Source organism: Cynoglossus semilaevis, chromosome 17, assembly GCF_000523025.1.
Source record: "Cynoglossus semilaevis isolate Cse_v1.0 chromosome 17, Cse_v1.0, whole genome shotgun sequence".
NCBI classification, from domain to species: domain Eukaryota; kingdom Metazoa; phylum Chordata; class Actinopteri; order Pleuronectiformes; family Cynoglossidae; genus Cynoglossus; species Cynoglossus semilaevis.
In genome coordinates, this window is record NC_024323.1 from 4,995,970 (window position 1) to 5,014,467 (window position 18,498).

The 18,498-nt window shown below is 40.1% G+C and overlaps 3 protein-coding genes across 4 annotated transcripts; all 3 read right to left on the minus strand.

The window, feature by feature from the left end:
- Positions 1-2,514: 2,514 nt before the first annotated feature.
- Positions 2,515-6,542, minus strand: lgals3bp (galectin 3 binding protein). The gene is given in 6 exon segments (NM_001294196.1): positions 2,515-3,674; positions 4,071-4,344; positions 4,417-4,551; positions 5,024-5,227; positions 5,465-5,574; positions 6,431-6,542. Coding segments are annotated over 5 exon segments (1,698 nt in total). The 5' UTR covers positions 5,553-5,574; positions 6,431-6,542; the 3' UTR covers positions 2,515-2,677.
- Positions 6,543-7,286: 744 nt separating this feature from the next.
- On the minus strand, positions 7,287-13,916 carry cant1a (calcium activated nucleotidase 1a). 2 transcript variants are annotated; one of them, XM_008329542.3, is made up of 4 exons: positions 13,764-13,916; positions 8,735-9,406; positions 8,175-8,378; positions 7,287-8,089 (listed from the first exon to the last, which is right to left on the minus strand). In XM_008329542.3, the coding sequence occupies exons 2-4, from the start codon at positions 9,381-9,383 to the stop codon at positions 7,719-7,721; spliced, it is 1,224 nt and encodes a 407-aa protein (XP_008327764.1). In that variant the 5' UTR covers positions 9,384-9,406; positions 13,764-13,916; the 3' UTR covers positions 7,287-7,718. The 2 variants fall into 2 exon arrangements, with proteins under 2 accessions (XP_008327764.1, XP_008327763.1); XM_008329541.3 differs by lacking the exon at positions 13,764-13,916 and adding an exon at positions 11,443-12,797.
- A 537-nt stretch (positions 13,917-14,453) lies between these two features.
- On the minus strand, positions 14,454-17,666 carry syngr2a (synaptogyrin 2a). Its single transcript, XM_008329540.3, has 4 exons — positions 17,287-17,666; positions 15,928-16,165; positions 15,697-15,839; positions 14,454-15,588 (listed from the first exon to the last, which is right to left on the minus strand). The coding sequence occupies exons 1-4, from the start codon at positions 17,383-17,385 to the stop codon at positions 15,400-15,402; spliced, it is 669 nt and encodes a 222-aa protein (XP_008327762.1). The 5' UTR covers positions 17,386-17,666; the 3' UTR covers positions 14,454-15,399.
- Positions 17,667-18,498: the final 832 nt, after the last annotated feature.

The window sequence follows — 18,498 nt, forward strand, 5'->3', positions numbered from 1 at the left end:
GTGAAAGGCAATTTTGAAGGAACTATAAACCTATGTGGTCAGTTGTTTAGACTGGGTGTGGGTGAGTAATCTTCTGGTGACAATGCACTGTTGTAATAACGTGCTTCACTTTCAGTCACTTTCGGTAATTCTTAAAGTGACCACGTAAATAATCACGCCAACTCATAAGGATGGATGGGCAGGAGAAGGAAGACGTGAGGGAGGAGGGAGAAAAGTGAGAGTGGGCGAGTATGTGAGGAAGTGTGAGCTCATGTACGTAATCGGTAAAGTCTTGCGTACTGTCAAGGAACCATCTGCTACAGTTCCTCTTCCTCAGTACCTCCTCCCTCTTCCCAGCCAGTTTCAGTTCTCCACTGAAAGGTCACATCTCAGGATGAACCACAACCAAAGAATAGGAATGGTGAGAATGTGAAACAGGGAGAGAACTCCGTCAGCTCTGGCCTCTGGATGTTTAGACTACTGGTCGTTAAAAAAACTCTAGTCACTGTCTTATACACCTCTCCGGTCCAACTGTGTATACACATGATTATTTACTATTTGGCCCACGAGATTATATCAAATCTGTACTAGAGTTGGCCCGCTAGTATATAGCTCTGACAGTATATACTGGCATACTGTAGTATTAGCATTGTATGCACTGTGTTATAGCACATACAATTTGTTTTTTGTTGTTGTTGGCCAGTGAAAAAAAAAGATTTACATTTAAAAATAACTCTAAAGGCTACAGATAAAAAGACATAATAAGAAATAAATACTTATTTCTCATGTGTCTATAATATTAAGTTTCAATGTTTAAACAAAATATTAAATTTAAAAAAATGACAATTCAAGCAAGTCATTTCAATGAGGAAAATTACCACATTGTCAGGAAATGGTGCAACCCCAGTACGACTTGTGGGTGGAAAACTCAGACTACCAGAGAGAGAAGATGAAACAGGGACATCAACACAGATGTTGGGTGTGGGTCTGAAGACGCACGCGTATAAAGGAGCAGGATTAAAGGGATAGGGAAAAACACTTACGGCTTCTTCCACAGGTTCCCGAAAGTCATCAAAAGCAACAGCATGCGCCTTAATCTGCCGCCTGCTGTCCAAACAGACAACTTCCTGCGCTCTGAGATGCTTCAGTCATGTGGTGGGATCACAGCCTTCTACTTCACTCCTGAGCAAACCACCTCAGAGTGGGACCATTCAGGACAAATATGCCTCTGTTTTAGAAATCTGACTTATACTTCTGAGCCAAAATCCTGATAGTTGCATCAACATTTGGTCATTTCAGGATTTGGTCAATGGTCTCTAAATTACAGACTTTCCAGGTCAGGAATAGTCTTGAAAATGTAGCCTCCAGGTCAGAAGAGGCGTTCATGTGGAAACTGGTGGGTGCTGTGGTGGCAGTGGCCAACATCCTGTGACTACCACCCTCATAATGCCCAATTACTTTTACATACCACCACCCTTTGACCTGTTCATCACCTGCCTTTTCCACCCTTCATCTCCGGCTTCATTTCCACAACCTCCTCCTCTTCCTCCTCCTTCTTCTCTCACCACTTAAATTTTGATGTGAGTCGGTCACAAACCAGTGGTAACTCTGAACTTTTCCCAGTCATAAAAATGCTTCTTCACATTTTATTGGTTGACGACGTGAATCAGCGTAACCCAATTTCCCTCTGGAAAGAATGGAGGAGGAAGAGGAGGAGGCGCTGCTCAAAAACTAAACATCGAGTCAAACTGATCCTGGGAACAGATAAGGCTCCCTTCTTCCACTCACAACATATTTAAAGTTAGGATTTAAAAGAAATCTATCCATCTATCTGCCTGTTTGTCTATCCATCCATCCATCCATCCATCCATCCATCCATCCATCCATCCATCCGGATCTGGATAGATAGCGTAGCGTAGCATTGCGAGTTCAATCTTGTGGGGCTGATTGTTTACAGGATTAAATGACACAATAACTAGTCACCCTGACACAAGTCGACTGTGTGATGAAATCCCTGAACACAATCAATTCATGTCTTAAGGAACAACAACCAAACATGACTCTTTTCATCTGACAGCACAGTCACAGAACTTCTCAGAAACACTGTGAGTCACCCCGTGTTCAGCCCACCTGCCCAGGCATGTAGGCCCTGGTGGTGTCTCCATGGTAAGAGAGAGAGAGAGATCATGTGACCCAAAGAGGTACAATTCACCAATTTATCAGTGTGTTCAGTGTTAATTCTGATTTAGTCTTTTGAATGACACACTATTTAGTTTTAGTAATTTTTGTTCTAAAATCTTTTAGTCTTAGTCAGAGTTTTAGTCGACTAAATTTGATGAGAGTTTTACTCAGGCAAATCGACGGTAGTCTACATTTATCCAGTCTTTTAATATATATATATATATATATATATATATATATATATATACAGTATATACAGTATGTATATATAGTCAGTACTGTAAACATTGTCCTTAAACCTACAGTAAATCATCTCTGATCCTCCACCAAAACAAACATTCTTATACACAAAAATGCAAAGAGATATTGGTTTATTTCTGAGTAAAAATATACAATTAGTCACATGATTGACATGATATCCTATGAATCAATTTAATCAGTGCCAGAGAATTAACTCCTAAATGTCAGTAAATGTTGCTTAGATCAGTTAACGTGTAACGTCCTGTAGGAGGACAGCTCAGACTCGGACGTACACTGGTCTCACCACGAACTGGTAGGTGTACTGGCTGTCAGGACAGGGGTAAGTCAGACCATGGGTGGCATTTTTAGTGACATAAGCCAGGTCGCTCTTGAAGTCCTGGATGTGACAGATGTATTTGCCTTGGCAGGACAACAGGAGCTGGTTCTGATAGACAATATTGTTGCCATGGTAATGGCTGTGGGAAGCTAGCCTGGCCATGGGTAACGACTTGCACTGTAATCGTCTGTTGGAACAGTCATAATGACTTCTGTAGATATTTGCCTCCCAGTTAATGGTTTTGGAGCGAAAGATCAGGCTGTTGTGCGAAGGCGTACTGAGGGATCTGCTTGAATAGCTGGGGGAAATAGTGACGCTCCAGGGATAATCAACGTAGAGCCTGGGATGATAATCCCGTTCTTCTCTATCAAATTTAGGATTGGTCAAGAGGTCGCTAAAGAGCAGAACATTGAACTGGAAGGCTTTCAAAATCTTCTCACTGTAGAGTTTGGAGTGATTATTGTAAAGGGATGAGTTGGTCTCCAGGACGTACAGTTTCTCCACTGGGATCATTGGGAAGCGAAGACAGTTCAGGATGAGGGCCTGGTCTTCCAAACTGATGGCTTCATCCTTGTCTGTGATCCAGTTCTCCACACTCTGGAGCACAAAATACTCGTTTGGTACCACCAGGTCTGAACGGACTAAAATGGCTCTCAGGAGCTTCACAGAGATGTCGGGCCAGGCTGGAGAATTGGTCAGGTTTTGGAAGTTCCAGGACAAGTACTGGAGGCAATTTTCCTGAAGAACCAAGTCCTCAGTTTCCACTGCATAGTTATAAATGGACACCTGAGTGTGAAACAAAGTGTCCTCAGGCAGAACTTCGGAGAAGAGCCTGGCTGTGCCTTCCATCAGATGCTTCACCTCAAACATGGAGGCCATCCAGTGAAGGCAGTGGATGGAGGACAGGTCCACATCGATCTGACGGGTGTAAATGTACCTATAAACAAAAAGAAAAAATCATTAATATGTAATATTGTTTTTGTGTTATTAGAGTTATATCAAGTCATGCAGTCGCAGTAAGGTGTGAGGGACACAAGTGGCACTTGACTGCCCTTTAGTGGTACATTTTGTTATTTCACAAGGTTATGATACAAAACTGAAACAAAAGAAACACATCCATTTATTTACAGAACTAATTGAAGTGGACATATAACAACACACACAACAGGTTTGTATTTAGACAGCGCCAATACTATCTAATAAAAGCAATAATAATAATAATAATAATAACTTGGAATGCTTTGGTGAATTTTAGTAAATTAAATGTAAAAAAAACACAATGCATTTGACATTTTTTAGTGAACAGTATTATGAGTCATTTTTTTAGGTATACCTTAGGAAGGTAGGGAAATACGGTTTGCAGGACTGGCTGATATCAACAGTGATGTTGGAAACCCCCTGTGAGGCATTAAAGCGTGGGACAAGCAGGAGGATCATCTTGTGAGCACAGATCATATCTTCTGTCTCGTACTCAAAACGGTGTCCAGTGGGACTCCTGAGAATTATCAGAAAGTCACAGCCGACTTCACTGTCAAACAGTTGACCGAGCTCGTCGGACAGAGAGAAACTGTGGTCCAGGGAGTAGATGGCGTTCTTGGAATTATTGTCTGTAAGCACAAATCTGTCAGCATGTGACCAAAATGAAGAAGAACAAATATACACATTGGATTAAGGTCTACCGTTATTTTCACAGATAATTCCAACATCCTCTTTGTGGGTGCAGTCAGTCACCCCCCAGCTTTTGAAAGCACAGTTAAGGAGATGTTTCTCTGTGCCCTGACAGATCATGTCGTCCATCCAAATAGGTCCAGTCGCTGTATTAAAAACATCACAGAGGGAATCGGATTTCAGATGTGGCAGAGAAATAACTCTATGGTTTTTGTTCATTTACAAGGTCAAGAAAACCTAAAACACACGTTATCATTTCAAATTGGTCAATTTTTCAAGGAGAACACACTTTTCAAAAGGCACCTCCAGCAGCTTTGACAAGTTTTTGCCAAATTTTATTAAAATTTTTCACCAAGATTAATTGGAAACCTGTAAAAAAAAATTGAAGCCTTGCAGCAGGTCCTAATCACGCTTCTGTTTTTTTTCTTCTCAAAACAGAAAAAAACATTTAAAATATTAAAGACATTACTATATTATTTTCATCCATAAAGATGCTTTTTCTGTTTGTGAACAAAATAAACAAGACAATAACCGGTTGAGGGTAATGCATATACGTATGAACACGAGGGCAATACACTTGCTGCCCTCTAGTGGTAGATTAATGGAACTGTAGGGCACCTTCTCCGTACGGCTGTCCGACTTGAACACCCTTTGCTCCAGAGAAGCGCAGTTGTCGACACACCACTTGGGCCTCGGCGATGTCCCAGCCATCGTCACACACTGTTCCCCACCGGCCGTCATGATAGACCTCCACCCGACCCTCCGAACTGCTCCTGGAGCCCGCCAGCCTCACGTCACCTTCCTTAGGCGCCGCTATATTCTCTGTGTGAGCACAGATGACAGACATATTATTTGTGTATAACTCTAACCCTAACCAACCAGATCATGAACGTCAGGTTTTAAAGGGAATACTCGATCATGTAATCTGATTCCCACTTTGCATATTTTTGGACTGTGGGAGGATATTTTGATTTGTATTCATGGAAATTGAAGCTCACATAACCATGTTTTTTATTTACATGAAAGAACTCCTATAATGTGTTTTCTGATAAAACTCACCGAACAGGTCAAATGTAAAAGCTCCATCAGCCACATGGAGAAGCAGAAGCAGAACCCAGATCCTGCAGAAGTTTTGATGTGTCTGCATTTTGACTCGCCACTGACGAAATCTGACCCAAAGAAAGAACAAAAACAAATCAGTGTGAGGAAGTACCAGTACTTTTTTTTTTAAAGAAGCATTCGAAGCTCATAGTCTCAGACATCACATCAAGGAGCAGTTTATTAGCACAGCTGGGTTTTTTTTTTATTTTTTTGGTTAGTTTTTAGAGAGGCAGATCAGAAAAACAGTTTACTCCAAAGGTAAACAGAGAAGAAAGAAAACTCCCCTTTCAGTAAAAAAAAAAAAAAAAAGTTTGGGCAGAAAAAGGAGAAAGAGGAGGTTCATGAAGCAATATACATCTCATATATGTTTACTTGTCATTACAGTGAATTATGTACTGGCCAATGCATGTAGACATCAGCTTCTTAGAATTTACAGCTACTTTAACCACTTTGCATTGCAATATTGAGCTGTAGATCATGTTTTCAAGGCTTTTTTCATTTAAAGATTTTTTTATTTCGTGTAAAACATGTATGAATAGTTTTAAACAATTACATTTAAATCATTTCTTTATCCTAGGAGAGGAGAGGAAGGGCCCGCTGCCTTCCTTTATTCTAACCAGATAAATCTTTAGAGGTGTTGTCCGTGAAAACCTAGCCTGTCGTTTACTCCAGAGTCTTTACAGTAATATGGAATTTGAAAAGTCAAATTATCTTTTTATGGTTGACTATAAATGAACACTATTAGTACAACATAAACACAGAGCATATGAAGACCACTTTTCTCAGTATGTTTCAAGACTACTTCCCCTTCAGTGCCCACCTACCCCACTCAGTTAGTCTAGATGACCACACTTTTCAGGAATGTGCACGAAATAAGTCCAAATTAAACAGAAAGTAACATTTTTCTACGACAATGTATCTCACCTCCTTTTCCTGCTGTCCTCAGATGTGCCGTCTCCTTCCAGTGTTCAGTCTTCAAGTCAAGTCTCCTGTGCCCTGAAGTCTGCCTAAAAAGGTTTTTTGTTTTCTTTTTTCTAAACGCAGGAACTTTGGGATAGACAATAACAGTTTCATTTCTACAATCCTCCTACTTTCCTTAAGTTTCATTCCGCCCACACAGTCTGACTTTGACATCGTTGCACAACGTCCAAACTCAGGTTACATAACACCTCTCCACCAAGGGTGAAAGGTTAGATCTCTTCTAATGAAACCATAGTTTGTTGAACCATTGGTTCATTCGTTTGTGCACTTACTTCAGTTAAGTTATTTGTGGGGTTTTATAGGATTGGGTTTTGCACATACTAGACTTTGAAAATACTGCTTAGTACACAGCAATACATTTGCTTGTTGCGGAAATTTAACCAGACAACTGCTGACATTTAGCAAATAACTGCAAAAACAGGCAAAAAAGCCAATTTAAAAAAAGAAATGTAGTAAAATTTCACCTCATGAGGTAGCTAATATTTAGCCCAAAAGTTGGCAAAGTCAGAAAATAAAGAAGATATTAGGTTAGCCGAGAAAAAAGGAAAGGTTATGGCATAAACACTTAAGTCTGTGTAATTAAATGTTAGCCTTCAAAATTATTTACAAATATTGAAGACAGCTAAAAATGAACTAAATTATAGATGGGGGATAAAAGCTAGCTACAAGAGCAATACATTTTTTTAATAAAAACTAGCGAAAGATTAGCTGAGAGATGGTTGAACAAGGTCTACATATTCGTTTCCTGCCCCAGACAAAATAACCTGAATTGACAAAGCATCATTTTTCCCACATTAAAATCCTTCAATCACTGTTTTTTAATAAAGGATATAAACACACTGCATTTTGATGCACCGTAAATATGTTGAAATTGACGATGGTTCACATGGACGAAAAGGGGACATTTCGGATTTTCCCACAGTGTGGAGTATGTGCATGATGAAAATGATTTTAGGGGGCAAAACAAAATCACAGTGTGAAGAATCACACAATTGTACATTCATTCAAAGAATATGTGCAGTCCTGCAGGGACACACCAGTGTCCAGGAAGGAGATCATGCGCCCAAACTCAGTCTCTGCCAGCAGCAGATTAAAACGCTCCTGCTCAATTACTGAAGCTCAGGTGGAGTCATGTTTTAGTCAGAGAGCAGCAGATACATTAACTTAAACATACTTAAACACAGAAAGACAGTGCAGTGTCCTCAGGAGTGTCCCTCAGTCTCAGAGTCATCTAAATGAACTCCAGGCCTTCATATTTCACGTCCCCGATCACTGTTTCAGGTAAGAGGATGCGTCCGTCAAGGGTGAAGGCCGTGATGTACGTCGCGATATTTCCGGCGTCCTCCTCTGACTTGAGGGCCAGAATTATCTGGTCATCTGTGTTGGGGACAAATTTGAAGGAGGAGAAGCCATGAGTGGGGTTAAGGGGACCCACTCGACTCACAATAATGTCTTTAAAATTGGGCGAGCAGCTCAGGGCCAGGTTTGTGCCACGGCGCTCGTCTGCCACCTCCTCGTAGCGCTCGTTGCTGGCTCGGCGAGGGAGGAAGAACCAGCGCTGCAGGGTGTCGCTCCAGGCTGCAGACTCGTGGATGAGATAACCTGTAGGGAAGAAAAAGACAAACAAAGAGTCAAAGGTGAACCTTCGTGGAGGCCACTGTGAGTGAGAGTGGATTTCTGTCCTCACCTGGAGGCTCGATCCCAGCAGCCACCTTCAGAGCTTTGTATTTGGGGACCCAGTTCTCATGTTTTATGTCCCCTTCAAAGCCAATAACCTTCACCCACTCTGGGTTGTTGTTGACAAACACCCCTTCAGTGGTGGTCCACTCCTTCCCCAGACCACCAACGTACAAGTGTTCATCCTTCACTGCCAGCCACTCAGCTTTGAAGCCTGTGGGTGGAATGAAAAAGCAAAGACAGATGAATGAAAAAGAACAGATCTATTGGTAATGAGGTGATTGACAAACCTGTAACATTTCTGAACCAAACATTATTTAAAGCAGTGTCTCTAAAACACTTAGAAACATCCCAAAGAGAACCACCAAAAACAAGTGTAACAAAAAAATGTATGTACAGTAGAAGACAATAGGGGGCGCCAAATCCCTACCTTGGCCTGGTTACATTAAATGGAAGAGCAGACTGTGTGGGTACAGTATAAGTATTTGTAATATGTATGAACATTTCTCTACTGAACCTCTGTTTATTATTCATCCTGTTTCAAATTATTCTGCGTTCTCGTCCACCGACCTTTTGGAACATTGCCATCGCCATCAGGCAAGATGACCCACGGCACGGCCTTGCTGCCGTCGATGTGGTACACCACACCCGTTCTGTCATCCACGCTGTAGAGCTTCCCGTTGAAGACCACAAGCTCGGACAGTTCCATTCCTCTCCCACTCTCCGACAGGTGGCTCTCCAGCACCACGCGGTCCGTGTCCCACTCCACTGCCACCTTATCGCCACTCTGGGACACCAACAGGTACCCACGCCGCATGTAGCTGAACCACGTCTGCTTCTTTGTGCTCTTAGAACTGTGGTCCAGATCGGCAATGACTCCAATACGATACCGCGTGCCGTGCGGCGTGTGCTCTGGTGGACTGAGAGGGTAGGTGTGGTTGTAGAGGGAACCAAACTGCCAGGTGTGGCTCTCAGACGCTCTCCCATTACTATGGGTGGTGTAAGGCTTGGACTGCAGACCTGAGTTTAGGTGCATCAAGAGCAGAAGCACTACCAGCAGGGAGAAGGCCACTGCTGCTATCGGTCTCCACTTAAGGCGGAAACGAGGGTCCGTGTTATTGGCCATTGAAGCCAGCATTGGGAGGCCTCCTACAGAGATGTGCAGGGAGTTCATGGACTCATGCTGCTCCTTTTGAGTGATGTCTGGGGTGGCCAGCATGGAAGACAGAGGACTGGACTGACCTGGCGGACAGAATAGGTGTAATTACAAAAGAAGTAAGGAGGAAATTTAAAAAAAGTTTACAGAACTCTTACAGCTGTAAGTTGGTCACTTAAATAAATACAAGTGACAATGAAAATTAAAAACTGAGACAAAGTCCTGGGCCATGCTAAACCATTTTAGCCAAATCAAAAACTCTCATTATTTCCATGCAACTAAAGGACATTGTAAACACAAAATAGCTTGCGGCTCATAAGGAAATAAATCGTGTAGCATATATAACATCACCCCAGACGGTAGTGGAGATACTGTCCTGTTGACATATATAAAAGTACACAGATTCATCTCTCCTCGTACTGTATGCTTGTAAACATGGACAAGTACATCATTTCAAGTAAATGTCCCAGCTCTGCTGTAACCACAGGTGGACTTGGCTGTGCATTAAAACATTCACTGTGATGTGTAACAACAAACTTTATCCACACTATAGACTAAGGTGCGGACAGTGATAGTGTTTCCAGCAACAGAGGAGAAGAATCAGTGTCTGGTATAATGTATCCCTCTGACCCGAAAAAAGTACTTTCTGAAACAGAAAAAAACAAACCTTTCTTCAAACAAAGAAAAACAGTGAAAGATCTCATCAAACTGAAATCCAGACATTTAAAGGTACATTATGGTTCTGGCAGAGGTGACGGTTGAACAGTTCAATCTCACTCACATACCCAGCATTATTAGACCATCATCCACCATTAGATGGATTTAAGTGCCAGATGACGGTTAGTCTCCAGGAGTCAGTAAATATTAAAGACTCCACACGAAAGGAGTTTACTCTACACAAAGTGTAGATGTGGGTAAACATAATGTAAAAACAGGCAGGTGGAGCAGGAGGAGCAGGAGGAGCGTCACTGACAGAGAAAGAGTGAATGTAAGGACGGCGAGACTGAACAGGTGAAACAGGATATTCTGTACATAACTAAGATGACTGTGGCAACAGCTACAGGGATAACTCATCATTTATTAACTTAGATGATTATGCAGAAAGGGCTCAGATCCATCCAGGTCCTGGTCTCAAGGACTGCACTACAACAATGATACTGAGCTAAGAACACACAATACTATTATTATTATTATTTTGCTGATTGATCTTACACTGCAAAGCTAGCTGGCACAAAACCCTGTAACCACGTGAAGAGTAGAGAGGGTAGAGTTACTTTAAGTGAGGTACCTACTGTAACTTTATACCATCAAGCATTGCAATACATTTGAAATTATTTTCAAATCTTCATCATCTTCCTAGTAGCTTACAACCCATTATCTTAAAAAAAACAGCTATCTACAGAACTAACTTCTATATTTTCTACATTATAAGCAATTAAATTTTAGATTTTACTGACTTTATTTCAGCTGTCTCGTGACTAATTTGACAACATTAGGAACATTAGAATAGATTTCCTGTGACCTACTTTGAGTAGTTTTAGCTTACTTTTATGTTGCTTTATCTTTACCAGCTTACAGCTGTTTACTTTTAGCTATTTAGTGTCCATCTGTTTGCATTTAGATTTGGCTACATATTCGCATCATGGGTTATATTTGGTTAAAAACATAGGGGTTGTAAGTAATGCGGGAGTCCGGCTGAACAACTTTCAAAGCTGGTTTTGCGAAATTGTGCAACAGAAAGAGACCTTATCACCAGAATTCTTAAGGGCTTATTTGTGGCCCTGCTGTGCAGTTAAAAATTTTCATTAGTCTCTTCTGTTCCCTTAAAAAAACCTTCAAAATGAAAACTTGTGTGTACTGTGTATAACTCACTCCTGACTGAATTCCTGGGACCTTTAAACCTGGCCCTGAGGAGTTTCTTTCGCTGTGGCCTAAATATGGCTGTATTTATCCGAAAGGAGGGTAAAAGCTGAAAGAGTCTTTCATAAAAGAGGGCCCCCCTCACCTGTAAAACAGCAGTCCATTATGACAGTGGCGTTGGGGCCAACAACCTGGACTGAAACCCAAGGACACTGTTTTTACTGAGTAAAAGATTCTGAATAGCAACAAAGTAAAGACTCACCTCTTCGCCTCTTCCTACTTGACTGCTGAAGTTGTGTCATTTCATTCACCTGACTGAAAATGCTCAGCCAGCCCTGAGCTCCAAACTCTTCTTATACTCACTATTTGCAGTGCAGCTATGACTAGGTTATTTCAATGCCTGTGAACTTTATCTACACTGAGAGAATGCGGATCAGTCCAAAGGGCCACATCTCACAGGAGGCTACCACCGTTCACTCAACTGACAATCTGCTTTAGAACAGTTGAAGAGATTGATAACAGAGGACAAACAAACAAATGTATAGCTACACCTGCCTGAAGGAGAAAATCCTTCAATTCTGCAGCTAGAGTAGCTGTTCCGGCGGTTGCAACAATAACTTCTAATTCCTGCAGAAAGGTGTGTTCCTGTGACATAGCCTTGTGAGTGCGGAGATCAGCCTGATTACGACAGCAGAGCGGCCCAGCTCGTGTGTTACTTTGAATCCTAGTAAAATTAACAATTAACCTGTTTAACTAATAAACGACTTGGCTGCAAAGAAGTGTGACTGCTTACAGAAACAATGGCTGCCAACAATGTTTCTACTGGGAAATTTCTGTAGTTATCATTGACGTTTAGAAAAAAGGTTAAGATAGATAGAACTTTATTATGGTTCAGACATCCTAACAAGTGAAGCATATCGAGTCTCAACGCTTGGCAAAAAAGGAGTTTACTTTTTTTAATGCTGTTTCAGACACCATAGAGTTGTGTCCAAGCTAAAAAAATTTACCTAGAATGAAAGTAAATAAAACAACTTCTATGTAAAGTAACTTTAATATATATTTTAAGGAAGTAATAGTGTGGGGCGTTTAAATAATTGGTGGTTAATATAGCAACAGTAACAATAACTGTCAGACGTGTACAGCTCAGTGGAGCAACATAGTTCTGCAATATATTTGAATAGTCTCAACTTTATCACCACCAAAGATGATTCTGATTCTGACTGTGGGCGTGGAGTCTCTATGTGCATTTCTTATAAGACCATATAAACATTCTTATAGAAGCAGCATGTTACATCATGCCGGAATGGCCACATACGTATATACATATAAACAGGCCTGAGGGAAGCAGCAGCTACATACCATCTGTTCACCGAGAGAATTTATTATTATTATTATTATTAAAAAAAACTTGCAATCCACAGTATTTAGAGATTGAGATTTTTGGATACAGCTGAAAATGCACCCGTGTTCATTTGTAAGGCTCCCTGCTTTGACATCGTAAACAATGACATCTGGACAGATTTGACTCAAGGGAAGGAGATAGTAAATAGTTTAACTTTAGCTCTAAGGCAAATTTACACATCAAGGACCCAGGAACAGATGTGTTCACCAATGACTGGGGCTTATCATCAGGGGTTTGTCATTGGGAAGAGTGGATGTCTTCGAAAAATGAAAAATTGATGGGAAGAGTGGATGTCTTCGAAAAATGTCTCACTTCTTCAAAATAATGAAGAAATCGTTTCAACTGTGTTTTAAATTCTCATGCAAAGAAAACCATTTATTAACCATTTGAATAATAACTATAACAATAATAACTGTTATGGCTCCACAGAAAATATCACATTCTTCGTTAACATGTTTTGATCTGTCAGTGCAACTTGTCAAGTTACTCCATCTGACTGTGAGCTGTGGGCCTCACAAAATATTTTTATCTCTCTCTCTAATAACCTTTAAAACGACTGCTTTAAATACAAATTATTGATGGTCCTAATGAAATGTAAATAAGAAAAGGTATTTACCTAAATTGTATGTTAAAACCTAGGTCCATGCCAATGTAGATCAGCTCTGTGTGTGTGTGGATGTGGACCTAGTCTGCATCTCCGTCAACCTTAACTATGTGTGCACCAGATCCTTGTGTGTTTCTGCGTGTGCGTGTGTGTGTAAAGTAAGTAAGTAAGTAAACGTGGACGTGCCTTGTTGGAATCTGGTTTCAAAGTTAAACTAGTCTAATATGCGGACCTGGTTCAGTTTGTGGAACGAGTCTGATCTTTGAACTTAGTCCAGTGTTACAGTGAAGTATTTCCTTTACCATTGACAACCTCGTGTCCGTCCTTCAGTCTGGAGGACTGAGACCAGACCACGGAGAACACCCAAACCCTCTCTTTGTGTGTGTTTGTGTGTAAGAAGAGTAATTTGTTAGCTTGTGATTCGCCAGCAACGCAGAGGTTAACACAGAACACGCACTGTAGACTACACGGACATACACACACACACACACACACACACACACACACACACACACACACACGAGTGTGTCATCAGTAGTGTCACGGAACTACAAAGCCATGTGCTGTAAGGACTCACCGCAGAAGTTGGCCCTTCAGCTACTGCGTTTCTCTGTCGTTTGTGGATAAGACGTCATTTTTGCCACAGTGTCGCCCTTCGCACTCTTCCTCCGTTTTTGTAAAGAAGCCTCGATCATTACTTCCTGTTACCGATGACGTCACAGTTACCAGCACTGCCTGCGCGCGCCGCTGCATTCTGTCAAACGATGCGTTTAAATGCAGTAGGATATGTAAAATTACGGTCTTTACATTTGCATTAGAACGTTAACACAACTGTTTTGTTGTATGACTTATTATGAATTTAAATTTTGTTATAGGGAAAAAAAAGAAACTTTAAATTATAAAAGGCTTCCAAGCTGTTGTGTTACAAAAGTCTTAAATGGTAAATATGTAAAAGAATAACAGCTTTAAAGGCATCTATAAAACCAAATGAACACGCTGCTACCAAACTCCAGACAGGGAATTGTACAAAACATAATTAAGAACATAATATTATTTTTTTGTACTTGGCTTCCACCCAGACCGCGGTAACAAATTTCTTCATAACCAAAAGGTCTAGCTCTTGAAACCACTGACTGAACTTCTTAAACTTTTGTTCAGCATTCCTTCCTTTCCAGCAACACTGTCACTACTCAAATATTTACCAAGGGTGATAACAGACTATGACCAGGACATGGTTCTGGAAGAGGATACAAGTAGCAGACGAGGCTCCAAAATTAGGTCAATTTTTATTTGACACACCCTGTGTTATACAGAACACTGTATAAGGCACTTTGATGAGGAAACACTTCAAAGTGTCATAATAAAAGTTTTTGCATGTTGTAAAGCATTCCAGAAAAAAAAAGCATGATTGTCACTAACCCAACCTAAAATAATCATGTCCAGAATAAATATATCAATGACTGAACCTGCTCTGCTTAGAAACCTCTTTAAATGCAACTTCTACAACAAAGGTAACCTAAAAGGTGGATTTAAGCCATTAACAGCTCTGTCAAATTATACATTTGAAACTAACTGCTCCCAGTGTCAGTGCATACAAGCTTTTATCAGTGGTTGACAATTAGTGAAAGAAAGAAAAGGGCAGTACAGTAGTTAAAGAGAGATGAATTTAACACCAAGTGGGCCAAAAAATGATAAAGTTTCAGAAATATTGGCTGAATTGAACATTTGACAGTATTACATAAATCTGCACCACACAGTGATGGTTTATAAAGAATATTTTTTTAGAAATTAAAGCTGATTTCTTGGCAACAAAAAGAAGGCCGTTGGTTGAATTGTGCTTCAATATAAGCAGCTCCTTAGTTGCACCTCAAAAATGAAAGTAAAAAATGAAACAAACAAAGGCACTTGAACAACTTCAGGTGAATTGGTTAGTTTAACAACGACTCCTTCAAACAAAATTCAATTTTTTTTAGAGTTTACCTACTGTGTGGATCACTGCAAAAGACAAAACCAAACATCCACCGGACAACTAAAAACAATGAATCAAACTGAAAGGCATCAGTGCACTCAAAACATTTGCAAATACTTTTGCAAGAGGGGGGAAAAAATAGGAGTGCAGAGAAGAGTTCAGGATGCAGATGAAAACTTTGGCACATTTATTCATTTAAAAGAAAACTCCCCGATTCGGTTTGGTGTACGCGAATGTCAGTTATTTAATAAGACGGAGGTTGGTATTCCCCTGTGTGGTCCTGGTTGTTGGTGAAAGGCGACTGCTGGTACCCAGTGGGAGCACTGGCAGGTGGGTATGGAGTACTGTGGTCGCTGGCTGGGTCTCTGTAGTCTGTGTCAAACTCGTTCACACCTTCGCGGTACCTCGCATATGCAAAGTAGATCAGAAGACCCTGAGGAGACGGGTGAAATGGCGACGATAATTTTTTTTAAAAAAAAGCTCTTACAGCAGGATTTGTTAACCAAATTAGGGCCACAGGATGAAGGCACAAGTAGCTCACCCAGGTGATGATCGAGAAGAAGCAGAAGGCCACGATTGCACGAGCGGCATCAGCAGGTATGATAACAAGACTAGTGCTGGGGGTGTTGGACCACTGGTTGGCCAGGAGGCAGAAGCAGATAAACCAAAGCAGTGTCCAAAGTGCTGTGAAGCAAAGCAAAGCAAAATATGTCACAACTTCCTTTTTATTGTGTTTATGGTAACGTTTCAGACACTGTGGCCCCATTCTCACCTGAGAAGCCCAAGTCGCTGAGGACAATGTATTTTCTATCTTTGGCATTGCTGATCTGTGGGAAGTAGGCATCCAGGATGGTGAAGGCCACACAAGCCAGAAAGGCTAGGACTCCAATTGCTACCCCAAAGCTGCAGGCACTGTCATTTTTATTGAATATGCATTTGGCATCCTGCTCCGATGGTATGTTAATGTAGCCTTCTCCCGTGATGGTGGCAAAGACCACAATTGAAAATAACTGCAATTGAGAAATCAGCTTTCACAATTCTAAAGCCATTTATTTCAGAAAACTCTACATTCAAGAACATGTTAAACCTAGCTGCGTCTGCTTACTCCCTTCCGTCCAGTAGCTGTAATGCCTGGTATCATATGTTAAATGCATTGGTATTGTTTAAATCATGAATGTGGAACTTCCCTAAATAGTCTTTAACAAAAAGACAAAACAAAAGTACATCTAGTTTAAAGCAAAAACACCACTACAATACTTACTATGTATAGACAATAACAAGGCACCAGACTAGGTAAATATAAAACACAAAGAACATTTGTTGTAGGGAAGTCCCTGCTCCATCAGTTTCTCATCTCATAATATTCAGTCATTTTTGTTGAAAGTAGACATCTAAACTATTTCTATATTGAACGTATTACAAAATATACTGTTTTTCATTTATATTCAAAATTTAAAGCAACAAACCTAATCAGAAGGGTTCAAAACTTTGGTTTTAAGGAGTATTACATTTGAAAACGAACTTTTAAAAATATATTTATTTATACTTGTTTGTTTTAAAAATGATTTATTAAAAAGCTAAGTTTGTAGTTGTTCCGAAAATGCATGTTTTATCATTAGCATCGACATGAAGTTTAAGAGCAAGTCTGCTGCGCAACAGGTGACGCGGGCAAAATATTCACTTCCTCCATATTTTAATGGCAGTGTAATTTAATATTACATTAAAAAAAACAAGCCACGTCTTCAGTTGTTTCGAAAAATGTCGCCATTTTCATTACATTGATTATTAGTTATCTGGTTTATATATATATATAAATATAAAATCTATTGGCACCTGTTTTAAAAGACGTTTTAACCATTCCTGGCAGTTGGTCAGGTGACACAGCAACTGTCATGCTAACTAACATTAGCTTCGATCAACTTCTGCTGCAAACCACAGTTTGTATGACAAGTTATAGAACATTGTACTGTGAATTTAGGGGTTCCCTCTTGTCCGTGTTAAATGTCAGGAGATGCTGGCACTGATAAAATGTCTAAAAAAATTGATTTAACGGCGTTTTTCTTCACACATCTGTTAGTAAAGTCAACACCTAGTGACAGCAGGCTAATAGTGTTGCTAACTATGAACTTACCCAGCTGAGGAGGCGCAGACAGGTCTGAGGCTGCCTGATAAAGCTGCCTACATCAAATGTGCCACCGGCCAGAGAGGCTCCGTAAGCGCTGCCCTGCATGTTTTTGACCGCTGTTTTGACTACGGTTGTTTATCTAACCGCACAAGACAATGTTGATGTCCACTGAAACACAGTTGGGTTTAGTCAAGACCTGTTTCCTGAAAACTTTCTATAAACACGCCTCCTTTGTCGTGGTGAGTTCAGGAGCTCCTTCGAATTTTTAGGGATTATGTAGCTCCGAGTAAATATCAAATAAACACTTCCATTTTGTTTGTTGTTGTTGCTGCAATTTGACGAATCCACCAATTACGTCTATGCCAGTTATTAGTAGCAGCTGCTGCTTGGATTCCAAAGCATGACCTAAGTGTTTCCTTGATAAAAATATATTATTTTTGTTTCACACTCTTCAAAGCTTTGATGTTCAAAGCTAAATCGCCCCTGTCTTTCATCTATAACTTATTTCTTTTGTTTATTCTGTCCAAGTAGACCATATTTAAAAATTCATGTTAAGGATAAGAGATTATTGGTTGTAAACCAAAAGTACGTTGTCTTTTGTTGTACGACCTTGAAGAAAGAAAGACCAGAAGAGGGCAGTAATGCAACAATAATACAGAAACCCATAGATAGAAGTTTAAGCGCTGAAAGAGATATTGGTAGTGACGTTATATTATAGTTAATATCCCTTGCGTCATCGTTCACATTAGGCATCCGTTTTTTACGCTGGGCAAGATGTATTGCATAACAGGTCCAGGATAAATAGCTGGTGATCTTTGGGACGCCAAGACCCTTTTTGAAAATATTGTCAATAATTAAAATAAAAAGAAAGTAGTCTGTTATATTATATAATATCTACCATTGTATATTTATAATTATATAAAAAATTTAGTGAAAAGTGAAAATGCCCTACAGACAAGCGTTACAGAGGTGTTACATATATATATATATAAAAAAATATATATATATACACATACATACTGGCGTATTTCTTCTCACATCCTACTTTTTTTCCACAGAATTGTTTGTAGCATGAATAATAATATGAATCCTAACACACTGTATATACCAGGAATCCTGTGTTAATACACCGTTGACACTATTGCTCTTGTAGCTCTTTTTAAATAAAAACTGAAAACCTTTTCAAGTTTTCCACACCACGAGTCATTTTCATGACCT